We start from the raw sequence: 15474 nt of genomic DNA on the forward strand, positions 1-15474 counted from the left end.
CATGTTAGCCGCTTTTGCGACCCGTTTTTATTTTTTACCTCATGCTTTAATGGAATATTTTCTCAGTTAAAAAAAAAGTGTGTGTGTATTGGGGGAGGCGGTGGCTCAATCGGTAGAGAGGTGGCCTGCAGTCCTACCGGACCCAGGTTCAAATCCCCGCTAGGGCAGGGAACAGTTTATGGATTTGAATTTCACAAAATCAGACTACTGATCCACCAGAAGACCCGCCAGCATGTCATAAAAATGCCCCAGCTAATACCAATGCACCAGTCCTGTATGAGACAGCCCTTGCATGTATTCAATATGGACGGTGGGTGTTAGCGCCGAAGTGGTGACATGTAGAGGTGTATGGTATGGAGGACTACTGGGCCTTGGGAGCAGGCTGTGAAGCCTATGCCCAGAGTCGAACACACAATAATATATATATATATATATATATATATATATATATATATATATATATATATATATATATATATGTACAGCTCCTCTGATTACTCATCGCAGCGACAAACCTCCTAGCAAGCTGAAATCCACTGATTTGTAGTCATTCGGCTCGTAAAAACGGCTATCATGTTAGCCGTTTTTTGCCTAGTGTGAAGCCTGCTTAACACTCTTCAGAAACAGTCTGGCGCAACCATTGTTATAGATAGGCTGCCATCCAAACGCTACTCGCTGGTTAGATCGTTACAGGGCTAAGTAGATCTGTAATGTGTGTGTGTGTGTGTGTGTGTGTGTGTGTGTGTGTGTGTGTGTGTGTGTGTGAGAGAGAGAGAGAGAGAGCAGGAACTTTAATGAGTTGTTTACTACAAACATGTCATAGGTTAGAAATACATATGGTCCCGTATACTGTAATTTTATTGCAATAACATAACAGGTACTGGTTTTGTGAAAGAAAATCAGCCACAACTAACACATTTCCATGACCTACAAGCGAGCATTAAATAACTTTACTTCTTTTACACTAACCTGGCCCAGATTTTCGTCCCTTTACATCTTATGTCACGTAGTCAAGAGAAGAAGAAGACAATGCTGTGGCTTAACGTACTTTTCTACAGCAATGCTTCGTGATTAGCACAATATTCTAGTGCTAATCTATTGTTACAACTGAACCTTCAGGATGGAGAAAGCAATTTCAGGCTAGGTTAAAGTAAAATGAGTATAGTTACATACAGAGCTAGAAATATAGTAGCTAATAGCGTGTCTTTCTTGCCTTGTAGCTTAAGTAACTTTCTGTCCCACCGTGGAGCGTCTGTCAGTTCATCCATACGTTCAAGATATCCGAGTAATTCCTACCGTATGGTGATGTGATTTTGACTTCATTCCACGTATCAGCAGTTGATTTTATTCCCCTTAAGAAGGACTTTTTGTTAGTTGTAGTTGTAGTAGTAGCAGCAGCCGCAGCAGTAATAGTAGTAGTAGTAGTAGTAGTAGTAGTAGTAATTGTTGTTGTTGTAGCCCCAGTTTCATCTGAATGTGAACTCATTAGACTGCAGGCTGAAGTTACCCCTCTCCTGCAGCCCACCATCCTTTTTTCGGGGGACAGAGAGAGTAGAGGGACGTTTGTACAGTGGAACCGCTCAGTTTTTCCAGTGCCACCACGTGAAGGCCTCTCTCCAGCGAAGGGGTAAAGAAAGGCCATAAGGAACCTCTCCAGTCTCTCCTTAACTGAATTAAATCATTTGGAGAAAGCACGAATAAAATAAAAAGTTACGTCTTGTCATTGAAGGAGTTACTGTACTAAAACTTCCTTCCAATGAGGCTAGATTTGAAGGCCTCGTACTCCTTGGGTGACATTTCCCTGAGGGGGCTGCTTACTGGAGAATTGATGAGTTTTGTAAGAGCCATGTTGGGATCTAATTTGCCACGCTCCTCCTCATTCTCGGTCTTCTCCTCCTCTTGCTTTGCGTCCTCCAGGTCTCGCTTGGCCGTATAGGAGACGCTGGTTATCTGGATGACGCTGTGAGGTAGAAGAAAGCTTGTGATTAGTACCTATTGACAACACGAGTCATTAAAGTAGGTTTTTTTTTTTTTTTTTAACGTCAGAATCTTCCCATAGGCAACAATCTAATTAACATCTAGGTTCCTAGATGAACTGCTGGATAAACAGGGAAACAGGGGAAGCAGACTTTGTCTACTAGTCTAATCGGTCCGGGAGTCAGACTCTAATTTCTCCAGATGCGGGCTTAATGTGCTGACCGCCACACTACCAGTTTCACTGCGAGGAGGCAGGTTAGGTTTGTCAGTTGGAGGGAAGAAATAGGTTAACCACTGAGCGTCTCCACTGCGAGGAGGCAGGTTAGGTTTGTCAGTGGGAGGGAAGAGATAAGTAAACCACTGGGAACTTGATCATAGGTCGATATAGTGGAATGCAGAATAGCTTAATTGTTGGTGGCGAAGAGGCAAGGGATAGGGGATAACTGACAGGAAGGGGAAAAAATGGAATTTCGGTGTAGAGAGACCGACAACAGGTTGTGGTAGTCGGGGAATTGTGCCTTTTCTTTAGGTATGATGATCGCACCGGGGAAAAGTCGAGCCATCCGAAACACGCTTTAGTTAATTTAAGATTTTTATTATGTTTTGCTAGTTTTTAACGCACTTCGGAGGAAACTGGGAAGATATTTATTTCCTGACTGCATAAGATTGACCTGAGGTAGCCGGGTAAAATGTCTGAGAGGAAAAAGAGACCCTGATAGCAATACTACCAGTTACTTTAAATCCTGTTATAGCTGAAGGAAGGAAGTGTGTGTGCGACAGGATTACACTGGACACTGATAACTGAGTGATGAAATAGCTTATACCTGCTACGCCTGGACAGATTAAACCATATCCTTTTGTGTATGTCGAGGGATAAAAATTATGAGATGTAAATGGGTAGTAGTGAGCGTATTAAAGAATGGAAAGTACAGCGATACAGTTGGTTGTTGGTGTTTTAGTACCCACCTTGCCGTACAGGTGTGAGATATTGGTATTGCACTGGGGTAGAGATGCGACTGTCGAGGAATACGTGTAGGTTGTGTAAGGTAGATTGGATAAGAAATGGTGATTCATAAAAGACGTGGAGTAAGGAAATTTGTTAAAGGGTAAACCAGTGTGTACTATCACGATCACTTGTTTCTTTACCGCCCTGGTGAGAGGGAAGTGGAGGACAGCGCTGGAAAAAGGCCAGGGGAGCAGGTATTACCGTCTCGTCACACACACACACACACACACACACACACACACACACACACACACACACACACACACACACACACACACACACACACACACACACACACACGCAGGTATCCATCTGGGGTAGGGGGTGGAGGAGTAGCCAGTGTTGGACTGTCATTTACGACACGGTAACTAACAACCCTCTTACCACACGGTACCTTTACTGATAACGCTTTTCTTTAAAAAAAAAAATGCAATAGCGACGTTTGCCTTTACTTATCCCAAATCGGTAAACATGAGAGTCTGTCGGAGGAATAAAGAAACAGCCTATATTCTACCGGATCTGTATATGGGATAAAATATATATCTCTTGAAGTATTGTACTTTGTGCAAGTGACACCTTGAGTTGTCATTAAGAACAAACAATATACGGAGAGATTATTTCTCCCTAGAAAGCAGTGGCATCTTCCCGTTTCTTCTGGAAAATGATATTTGTAAGTCAGTAGACCGGAGAAATGCAGTTGAACTGTGGTCAGTTTTTTGGCGGAATCTAACAATTTCAGAGGGTTACCCTGAGGGTGTAGCTTCAGGACATAATGGTAAGTATTTCGGTCATCCAATAAGTTACTCAATCATCAAGAGCCTAAGAGTCCGGGGCTAGGCTGCATTTTAGGCGAATAGTGGTATGTGAGCAATAAACTCCAACCATCCCTTAGATGTAAACACTTGAGAGTCACATCCCGTTGAAGCGTCATAGTGAAGCAAACCACCAGGCGTCCATTTGGTTAAATGGGTATCACCACAGAATTACTTGAAGGTAGCACTGCACCAAATGAATATTGCATGTCAGCAACATCCCATACGCTGAGACGTATGGGGTGCTGATATCGGTTCAGCTTTTATTTATCTATTAGTCTCATTGAGTTTCCGTATTTTCAGTTATAGACGCAGCATTTACGATAACGATGTTATAACTTGATCTAGAAATTTTATTAATTAACCCTGTTTTTAGTAGTACAATGAGTTAATATGCTGGCAGTTTATGATTGAATTAAATGATACACTGCTCGTAGGTATCGGTACTTGATCGCCGGTAGTGGCCATTAAAATTTAACTAAACAGCCAGATAGCTCTTATTCAGAGATGAAACGTGGGCTAATTACCTTTTGTGTCTGATTGCTTTGGGCATGTGTAGGCCTATCTGCAACCATTATACTGGTTGTTTTAAAAAATGCGTGCAGGGTCGGTAATTATTTCAAATGGTTGACCAAGTGACAAAGTAGTCTGTTAGTTGCGATGTATATTGTTTACACCAGGTGGCAACTTACATGAATATAATCATGATGAGGACGTTGAGGGCTGAGGCAAAGAAGAACTGTGCCGCGGGAAAGTCGTCCACTGTGTGGTAGTAGATGGGTGCGTAGGCAGCGTACCCCGCCATAGGCATCAGGCCGTACATTGCCGCCATCACTGCGTTGATCCGACCTGCACACCAACACATTTCCATACTAATATGTTTTATAATGTACAGTACATTCAGAAATTGTTCTAACATTTTAGTACCTGTTTGGCATGACTGATTTTTTTTTTTTTTACTTTGTTTTTAATGTTTTGTGTTAATATTGTTTGTTGTAGGTACATTCCTGCTTGATTCTTACATAGTTGGGTTTTCTTTTACCATACGTCGCTAATGAACTTTGCAGTTCATGCTAGAAATAACTCTTTAAATCATTAAATAATGAAGTTTGTGATGCCTTATGAAATATTTTCTATCGGATATTTACTTAACTGCCTGTAGGTAACCTTCAGTAGACAACGCCAAGGCCATTAAACAGTAAACCTCCTATTCACTAGAAGGGGAAACAAACTCCTTGAAAAAGTTTAAAAGTACTGAGGAGTGAGTTCACTAAGATAGGTAGCCTAAACAGTAGAGGATGGTACGGTAGATATACAGTAAATGGCTCATGGTGTTCTGTGAGGAGAGATGCTAATTATTCTTTGCATCAGTTCTGTGTAAGTGATGAGGTCAGCTTTTCCTAGTGATGTCTCTATGAACTTGTCAGTCGTTCATAGTTTGTGACAGTAAAGTGAAATGGTGTGTTCAGTGGCGGTGACAGTACAACTACATACTCACCCTTCTCCTCATCGGCCACGAGCTTAGTGGACATGGACCTGAAGGCGATGATGCTGGCATTGGAGAGGATTCCTAAAGGTGGACCCATCCACATGAAGAACTTGTAGGTGGCGTCCGACACGAGGCCATAGCTGGTGTACTCCCCGATGATGGAGACCGACCCCAGCACCGCCAGTAGGGAGTCAGTTATGCTCCCCATCTTCGTCAGCAGCGGCACCAGCACTAGTGACCCTGAAATGTCACACAATTAATACTGCACTCCAGCGTTGTCCTCCTGACCCGTAAAGGAAGGAGAAAAGATGGAATCTTATACATCACTACTCCAGAGACCTATCGCTCAGACTGCGGCTTGTAGACTGTATCTGTGCGCTGCAGAGAAAGGTCATCATTTACAGACATTTTACTTGAATACCCTTTATGAGGTGATTACATATGCCCGAGTTGCCTGCAGGAGGACTCGTTCGTGGATGCAGTGCACATTTGCTCCTAGAGCGATAGATTCGGGATGCATCTGCTGCGACTACCTACAGTTTCTATGTCCTGTCCGCTTCCAGAGTTCAAACGTAGCAGGGCATAGAAGGAACTAAAATCAAATGAACTGAAAGTTGTGCCTTTTGTTGGAAAAATCCTATCTATCTGTTTATTGCCAGACGTCTTAATCTCGTGTGGGGTGGCCACATACATATCGTCTCCACAAGTCCAGTATATTGTAGTCCTACTCTTACCGTCACGTAGCCTATAATTGTCGAAAATTTTCGATGAATATGAAGGTGCTCGTTAATAAGTGAGTTGAAGAAGATTTAAACATCTGGATTCCTCATCTGATTCCAAGAATATGTCAGCAGATATACAAGAACCCTATACAAGACGTCATCCATTGTGAGTCTGTTTACCAAAAAGCTCTGGTATAGTCTCAAGAGATACTTTATACAGATGATAATGATGTGAAGTGCCCATCCCTCACACAATGTATTTTCATGTTTGTGGTGAATTTTTGGTCATCTGTTCTGCTCCAGCATCCTGCCTAGTCACTCAAGTAGCAGTTTGGTTTGCGCATGTGTACCTACTCCATTCTGGGGTTTCGTAGTAATTGCCCATAGGAGGATGCAAAAATTGCCGTATGTAACTACCTAAGTCACAACGAAGGATTTTTATTATTCAAGCTTCCTTTTTGTCTGATTATTTTTTTAATTAGATGCTGATGATTTTGATAGCTTTAGGGACCTTTTCCTTAGTGTTTTGTAGGCTACTTTGTTTTTCTTTCAGTGTCCAGGAATATGACGCTACAGCATATCATTTAATTTGTTTCCCTTTAATCCCCCTTCAGCATCTTCACCCTGAAGGGGGTCTCTTCTTCGCCTAATAAAGCTGCTTGGCATTAGCCCCCCCCCCCCTCTTCCAAAAAAAAAAAAAAGTACTTGGGCTGAAGGAGTTAATATTGGTGCATACTATCTTTTCTTACTGCGTTCTCCTTCCACAACACCATAGCCTACGTATTATAAAACTTGCCACACATCACTACTTGACCTTTACCTTACTCTTTTCCTTCTTTTCTACACCTGCAGTTAATCTCATACATAACTTACTTATTAGTCCACTACCATATAGCTACAGTAACCTCTGTTTTTCGATCCACCCTCCTCCTCACACACACATGCACACACGTTTTGTTTCCAGTATATACCTGCGGCTGCGACGAGATTGCGGTAAGTGGCCCAGTACCCGTAATCAGTAGCCTCCCAGTGCAGTACTCGCCGAACGAACATGTAGATGAAGAACCCTGGGGGAAAATTAAAGGGATTGGTATAAGAGAATGTTGAAAATTGGTGGTAACAGGAATAACTGCATTACCTGCATATTCCCTACAGTTGTGGATAATGTTGTTCCATCTTTCGGTCGAACAATTATACTTACATATTAATCTACAAAATTTGATTGGTTCCGAATATAGCATTATTGAATATCGAAAAACATTGTTCATTGTCTCCTTGTATATCAGTATTTATGTCAGCATTTGTACAGACCAATTGAGAAACTACGACTACCTCACCTCTGGACATGCGCCACAACATATTACACAAGATAATGATAAGGAGAACAGCCCGGGAGTTCCCCTCTCTCTTCCTGAAGGCCGTCTTGAAGGATTCGAAGGCGCGGTGCCAGTCGAAGAAATCAGCAAACATGGTGACCTTGCGGACGTCCTCCTTTCTCAGTGGACACTCTTTGATGGAGCCTCTTGGTTGGAGGGACTGCCTGGCGAAGGGCCCATGGCTTTCCTTGATGACGAACAGGACGTACATGATTGCGGAAATGTAGGCAGCCAGGACAAGACCTAGGGCAACGTTGTAACCGCAATATTTGATCACCACGGCACCCATCAGTGTTCCCAGCGGTCCGCCCAGATACCACACAGAGTTCACGGTGCCCACTCTGGCAGTCCTGGTCTTCTCTGTGCTGATGTCGCTGATGTAGCTGGTGGCGGTGGAGAGCAAGCACATGTAAGCACCCCCCATGGCCTCCAGGAAGGTGACCACATATATACCTTCCACAGGCCACCCCGCCATCCAGTTGTTGAGCAGGTAACCCCCGGCGTAGAAGACGTGACCCGTCAGTGTCATTAACAGAGGAATCTGGTGGCACCAACAAGAGAAAATATTTTGCGCTGTCTCAGTAAAAATTAACAAAAATATTGTAACCATAAAATTCTCATTTAGGATTAGCACAATAGTGTTTGCAAAAGTGTTTTACTGTCTATAGATACTTGTACATTACAGAAGGGCAGTGAACGCCTAAATATAGAAAAATAAATCTCTATTTTCCCTGCAAAAGCCAGGATTTTATCTGGTGACTAAGCAGTTTACATGTCACAACTTTATCCATTAAATGAAAATCTCGATCCTAATAATTCCCGTACAAAATGTACGGTACCAGTACTCATTGTTTCATAATTAATCATAATTTTATTTTAGCACTTTAAAGATGCTAAGTATGGACTATTTGAGCTAGGTAGTAGATTTGCAGTATCTATTTATTGGCATAGTGTGTCATTATGAAAGTATTTGCTACTCGAGCAGTTACCTTGCGACCATACTTGTCGCTCCAAGCACCCATGAAGAGGACGCAGAGCAGAGGCAGGACGGACATGATGATGCTGTTGTAGAATGCGAAGACACTGAATTCCCGCTGCACCACCACGTTGTGCTCGGGGTACGCAGACAGGTTGGCGCAGACCTGTGGTGGGGAAACAGGCAGCGCCATCCTTATTCACACAAGTAATGTTATTCATGTGGGGACGACAAGCTTCAGAGGCGTCATTCATGCTTCCCCTCTTGCCTTTATAAAGTGAAGCTTTAGTGACTGATGTCTTACCTCAGAGCTGAGGGTGTGGTACTATAGGACAAAGAACACAGGTGCGAGGTCCCAGTGCTGGTAGCTTTCTCTCGCAATAATCTGTGATAGGAACGGTAGCCGTTCTTTGAAAAGTGATCTTACCTCTGCCGAGTAGTTGAGGTTAACGGTACAAATTTTGTTCATCTGGACATTTTCTATGAAGAGCAGCATAGCCTGGTTGCAAGCACCGTCTATGAGCAAGACGGGCTCCAGGGTCATCCCCCGCAGCACCCGCACAAGCCCGCCCAACACCACACCCGCCATCCTCACGTTTTTTCACGCTCTGCCACCACCGCCCACACCACGCCCGCCACTTTCAACCTGTTGGCTATAGACTCTTTTGGTGAGACAATGGGATGCCGCTGTACTAATCCTCGTGGTCAGCACCTCTGTTATCTGATAGGTTTCTGGTGACCTTCATGATAGTGGGTGCCATACTTTTCATATAATCGTTGCATGGCCTTCCAAATTTGAACTGATAGAATGAAACCTTTACTATTTTGTGTGTTCACAGCAAAGAAGGATATAATTTTTAGCCTCACGTGAAGGGTAATAGAGTTAAAGAACTAGCATCGTTATTCTTAACTTCTTTACCAATCGTTATAACAGGAGGCCTTTGAACATAGTCTGATTCACATTGTGGATTTGATTACGACGGGGAATGAATCAAATAGGAAGGAACAATACCAAAGTGTTCTCGTTTCATTCAAGTATAGAATCAGCATGATAATATCACCTGATCTTGTGGACGCAGGCTGCAGTATTTCTATAGATGTTTATATCCAGTGGCTCAAGATAGCACTGGCGCTCTCTCTCCCTCACCTCTTACCGTCTTTCTTCTCTCTCCTTCTAGCCTTTTCTTTCGCTCTTGCCTTTTCTCTGCTGTGTCCCGTTTTCTTGTGTGACTCGCAAGTGTGAGGATGATCACACTCCTCAACTCTCATAATAATACAGTATTCACTCGGCACGGCTGTTTCCACTCTGCCTTCACACTCTCAACTGGTTCTGTGCTGTCCATCGCCGCTGCTTTTATCCATAAGGGGCAGCGAGGGGAAAGGGCTGTGTGAACGAGGTCAGGCGAGGGCCAGGGTCGCGTCGCGTTGCTGAGGGGAGAGACGAGGACAGAGGAGGAGTGAGTAAGAGAGGACTGAGAGGAATAGACGGTTAAGTGATGAAGATGGAGGGGTGAGGGGGCTTGAGGAGGGGCGGTTCAAGGAATAGAAAGTAGGGTAGCAGAGAAAGTGAAGGGAGGAAAGGAGTCGTTAGATAGATAAACACTGGTATAGTCGGTTTGTTCTTACCAGGCGGAACTGAACCACTCCCACGACGCTAATAATGAGTGTTGGTTGCATGAAATTCGACGAGCATTAGTTATGAGGTAGGAATGAGTCTCCTTGATTACTACCCAATTGGACCCTCCAGCATGACCACATCTGGCCATCAGTTTGAGCTGAAAAGGATTAGCAGTCTTTGTTTAGCATAAATGCGCTACAACACCAAGAGAGAATTGAGATGAGAGGGGCGGATGAGTGATGAGGGGCGGTACAGCTGGAGGAATTGTGGTCGAAAGGACAGAGAGGATTGGTGAAAGGACATAATTTTAGACTGATAACCACTGCTAATTAGACAATGGCAGGTCAATCGTTAATGAAGGTGAAATAATCCTGTCATTACTTAACATTCAAGCTCCTAGGACGCATCCTCTTCTGAACATAATCTTTTGTTGATAGTCGGAACACATTACTAGAGTTGTCCCCGCCAAGAAAGGGTTCATGAATCAAACGTGAGTAGCAAGATGTAAAAAGGAACATAGCCAGAAATGTTCCAAAAAAGAGACTGCTCACAAATGCAGTGAAAATGGGAGATAAGAATCCTAAATATACAATGGGGGATTGTGAAATGAAGTGGGGAGGGACAAGGGTAGGGCAGAGAGGTCGAGGACAGGAAAAGGAGGTTGAAGTACAGAAAATCGGAAATAGGTATAAAATAAGAGAAAGATTAAAAATAAAAATGCTAGTCATGACAGATATAAATTTATGGTAACAGTCAGTCCCATGATATGGGTAATATTATTACCCCCTTCGGAGTATAGGGACCTGATGCTAGGTTGCTGTAGTCAGGTACATTAATTTAAGGGTAGACTAACACATCAATCCGTCTCCGGCTGCACCCCCCTATTTGAGCTGGGCAAGTATCGATAAAATGGGAATCAACGATTCCAATTTTCAGTACCAGTGGAATCGCTGATATCGATTCCTCGGAGTTAGCACATACTGTCAGCTATTCAAGGCAGAGTATCTCGATAAATGCACTCCGTGATAGCATAATTTGAATATATTCTACTGTGAGAGACCGAAAACACGACGAACAAATGAATGCTTTGTATTCCGTACTTGAGCTGGTAAAATAAAGATTTGCTGTTTACTACAACATACTGTTGTTATAAATTATTTGAAAATAAACTGTTTATAGAAGTATTATTGAAAGTATTATGCTTTTTTTTTTTCTAACATATGTAGCTACCTATATAATTCTCAGTTGAATAACGTCACTTCTTTACAGATGAAAGATAAATTAATGCCAGTCATGATGATTATGACCCTTGAAATGATTCTTGCATCACTCCCGGTGCGAGGCAGAGGGCATATCCATTAAGCGGCACTTGCATATGTTTATTAGCCGGGACAAGTTGACACATCCCACTACTGACTCTGAATCGATTTTCTCACGGAATCCAGCAGCTTGTAACACACGTCAATGGTAGTATTTGGTACTTCACACGCTGTCAACCTAGTGGCAGAATTGCTACACAGGAATCAGTTCTCAAGTTTTAGAATTGATTCTACAATTCTGTGATAACTTCAGAATCGCGGGAATCTATTCTGGAGTAGATTCTTGCCCAGCCCAACCCCCTAGAAGTCATCTCACTAACCACCTAGTTTCCCTTTTGGACCTAATCCCTTCCCATCAGCCCATTTTTCCTCATGGGTCCAGCTCCCTCTTGAGTCTGTTTTTCCCCAGGACGGCTTTTCCCTCAAGAACTTTCTCCCATGGACCTAATTAACCCAGTGGACCTGCATTGCCCTTTGAACTTACAGTATTAAAGCCATGGATTTTCCCCATGGACCTATTTTCCCCATTTGATTTCTTTGCCACTAAACCTGTTTTCCCGCCAACCTACTTTCTCCGACCTATTATTGCCATCGAACTTTCTCTCCATGGGGATGTACCAAATCCCCACATGGACCTATCTCCTCATGTGGGCCAATATCCTCCATGGACTTTCTTTTTATTTTTTTCATTGGATATTGTTTCCACTTGGTACCATTTTCCTCAAGGATGTATCCCCCATGGACCTGTTTTCCAACACTGGCCCACCATGAACCCCTTTACCCGGCAGACCTATTCCCCAGTGGACTAGATTAACTTTTCCCTCATCCACCTACCAACCCACCTGTCACGGGGTTTTTAAAATAACACGGTGGTTTTGAAATAAATGCTTTAAATATTATTTAATTTGATAATAATATTCAATAATATTGAAGAGCAGAGACAATGATTGTCTTGCTACATCAAGCAACGATTACTTTACGCTGATTTGCTAAGATTCTCTAAGAACGAGAATTTATAAACTTTCTCAACAGTACTCAGCAGAGACTAATTACTCACAATTGCTGAATTACTGTACTGTTAGCCTCTGGAGAAAGTTACATCACCCCTGACAATAAATAACTAATACTAATAATAATAACATCAGGTTCTTGCTGATGCATTAACTCCTGGCACAACGGATTTTAAGTTAATACAACAAGACTGGTCTAAGTACCAGTTATGAATAGTAAACGTTTATGCAAGCTAGGAGCTGTATGGAAAATAAGCTTAATTATGGAGAAATGAAACAAGATTTACTCTACATTAAGCTCAAGAAATAGAACTGTTAAATTTATTAATTACAAAAATAAATTTAACATTACATTTCAAATCAAATTAAATGAGACGCACTCTCTCACTCACACAGAAGCTAAATACTTACGCCTAGGAAAAACACCTTAACTAAGCTCTTAAAACTACAAAATACACAAAAGAAATACCAGTCGATGAATACTGTGTATCACCACTAAGGTGGGAGAGCTGGGATTAACTGTACTAATGGAGCTTGGGGTGCTAGCTGACCTCTCCACTTCTGAGCACAGACCCTTTCTCCGTCACAGCAAACACAAAACTGAATTCAAATAATGCATAAGCAGTACGCACAGGCCACCGGAAGAAGGCGTGGCTATCGGTTGAATGAAGCAGAGGCAAACGATAAAGAAATAATTGTATCGCTCAGTAGCGCACTTAGTGACGTGCATTAAATCGGTCACTTTTTGAAAACGGTGACGAATTATTTGAAAAGTATACCCCGGAATGGAGAGAGAAACGGTTAACTGAGCGATACACAGTGAGTTTTCCACTAATAGTTCGTGGCTTCTCACAAAAAAGGAAATGTCGCGAATTGATTCGTGACATTACGCCCCATGAAAATTAAATCTTTCTTCCTTCAGAAGAATGATTTCAATATACATACATATAAATCCTAACTCAGTCACACAAGATTCACACTGTGGTGTGTGTGCTATCCTGCTACAGGAGAAAATCGCAGTCGCCAGTGAGTGAAAAAACCTCGTATTTACGTTAATAGAAGCAAGCTTGAGGGAAAAACTCCGTGACGACGGTGAAAATCCTGTACTCAGGTCAAACTGAGCGAAAATTCGCTACATTTACACTGACAACTAATTGTTGTGTAGCGTGGTGTATGTAATACGCGGTGTAGGTGTGACAGTTGTAGTGTAACTGTACCTACGTGTAAAATGACACAGTAAATAATATGGCGACGACGAAGGCAGAGGAGAAGAGGCGGCAGCGTGCGGCAGACGATCAGCTGGCCCGCACAGCAAAACTGCTACACCCATTGCTGAACCTGCAAAACCAATTAAGGTGGAGCATCAAAAGTGTCAATGAGACAAAATTCTTATTATGTTACAATTACTCTCTCTGGCTAGCAGTCAGTACATGCTATGAAAAGTACACTCGAGGTCGCCATTAATTATAGCACACGATTATGGTCGGCAAGTTGAGAATCCCTGTGCAAACTCGGGTCTTCCATAGCCTCGAACCGCACACGGGTCCTCAACCTGTGCCTTAACCTACAGTTCTTATATTAATATCGGGGAGCTGAGAATCCTTGTGCAAACTTGGGTCTTCCATAGCCTCAAGTCGCCTCTGCAGAGTTCTCACTTCCCCCTTAACCTACAATACAATACTTATATTAGTACCGGGAAGCTGAGAATCCTTGTGCAAACTTGGGTCTTCCATAGCCTCAAGTCGCCTCTGCGGAGTTCTCTCTCGAACTTCCCCCTTAACCTACAATACAATACTTATATTAGTACCGGGAAGCTGAGAATCCTTGTGCAAACTTGGGTCTTCCATAGCCTCAAGTCGCCTCTGCGGAGTTCTCACTTCCCCTTAACCTACAATACAATATTAGTATTGGGAAGCTGAGAATCCTTGTGCAAACTTGGGTCTTCCATAGCCTCAAGTCGCCTCTGCGGAGTTCTCTCTCGAACTTCCCCCTTAACCTACAGTACTTCTATTAGTACCGGGAAGCTGAGAATCCTTATGCAAACTTGGGTCTTCCATAGCCTCAAGTCGCCTCTGCGGAGTTCTCTCTCGAACTTCCCCCTTAACCTACAGTACTTCTATTAGTACTGGGAAGCTGAGAATCCTTATGCAAACTTGGGTCTTCCATAGCCTCAAGTCGCCTCTCAACTTCCCCCTTAACTTACGGTACATAATATGTATGTACAGGCCCTGGACATAATGTGTCCTGTGGGGCCCATGGGCGAGACGTCAGGTCTGAACCCACTTCACTACCCTGTCTCTCAACTGACTCAGAGATTACAGGTGTAGTTACAAATGGCACAGGAAGGGCATGTCCCTGATTAGTGGTGATACTTTGGCACACACTGCAAGAACGGACAAAACTATCTATGTCCCGTCCCATCCCTGGCCAGAAAAAGTCAGCTCGGATACGGCCCTGGGTCTTCCTTTTGCCCATGTGACCTCCTGAGGCTGAACAATGACCCCATTGTAACACTGCTAGGCGGTACTTGGCGGGAACGACAAACTGCAGTCGAACCTCGCCCTCGGGTGTTCGTGACTCACGGTAGAGCCGTCCTTGTTTGAGAAGGAACTTGGCTCGACCTCCCCGTGAATACTTAATCACTCGACCCTTTTGTTTATTCCGCACGGCAGCAAGTGTCGGGTCAGAATGTTGTTCTTGTACAACAAGTTGACTGCACATCAGATCTTGCGGCGATTCAATGATCACTGGGGTGACACAGTCTGGAGCCTCAGTCATGGCTCGTGTCACCGCAGCAGCCGAAGTCTGAGTAGCGCCATCGGAGCAACTATCCTTGACTCCATTAATATTGCCTACTATTAAGTCAAATAGAGGCTCTGGCATGACAACTGCAAGTGTCATACCAGTATAAAATGGAGATGCCACCTGGATACATGCCTCAGGGAACAATCTCACTGATCCATCAATAAGCTTTGCATGGATCTGTCGACCTGTATACTGCTCAGGCCGAACTAATCTCTGCTTGACAGAGCAACCTGAGGAACCATTGTCTCTCAGGACCTTCACAGGAATGCCTCCCACAAACCCTGGCTGAACAAGGAAGGTACTGTCACCTGTGGGAGGGCCTGTGGAGGAAGCAGCTAGCCACTCATGAGGCTGCTGAATTGAT

At 43.3% G+C, this 15474-nt stretch overlaps 1 protein-coding gene across 1 annotated transcript; it reads right to left on the minus strand.

Moving 5' to 3' along the window:
• Positions 1–1740: 1740 nt before the first annotated feature.
• On the minus strand, positions 1741–8947 carry LOC145412162 (proton-coupled folate transporter-like). The gene is made up of 7 exons (XM_080282096.1): positions 8786–8947; positions 8372–8524; positions 7344–7923; positions 6978–7073; positions 5294–5524; positions 4488–4644; positions 1741–1960 (listed from the first exon to the last, which is right to left on the minus strand). The coding sequence occupies exons 1-7, from the start codon at positions 8945–8947 to the stop codon at positions 1741–1743; spliced, it is 1599 nt and encodes a 532-aa protein (XP_080138222.1).
• Positions 8948–15474: the final 6527 nt, after the last annotated feature.

The sequence above is a fragment of the Coenobita brevimanus genome, chromosome 92, assembly GCF_032717465.1.
Source record: "Coenobita brevimanus isolate Jiangsu-jjx chromosome 92, ASM3271746v2, whole genome shotgun sequence".
Classification (NCBI taxonomy): Eukaryota; Metazoa; Arthropoda; class Malacostraca; order Decapoda; family Coenobitidae; genus Coenobita; species Coenobita brevimanus.

Excerpts from the sequence above, each read along its gene's own strand:
- LOC145412162 (XM_080282096.1), bottom strand. The coding sequence starts at position 8,947 with ATGGCGGGTGTGGTGTTGGGCGGGCTTGTGCGGGTGCTGCGGGGGATG. Across the intron at positions 8,525-8,785 it reads ACCTCAACTACTCGGCAGAG|GTCTGCGCCAACCTGTCTGC; the intron begins GTAAGATCACTT and ends TCCCCACCACAG. Across the intron at positions 5,525-6,977 it reads CAATCTCGTCGCAGCCGCAG|GGTCACTAGTGCTGGTGCCG; the intron begins GTATATACTGGA and ends GTGACATTTCAG.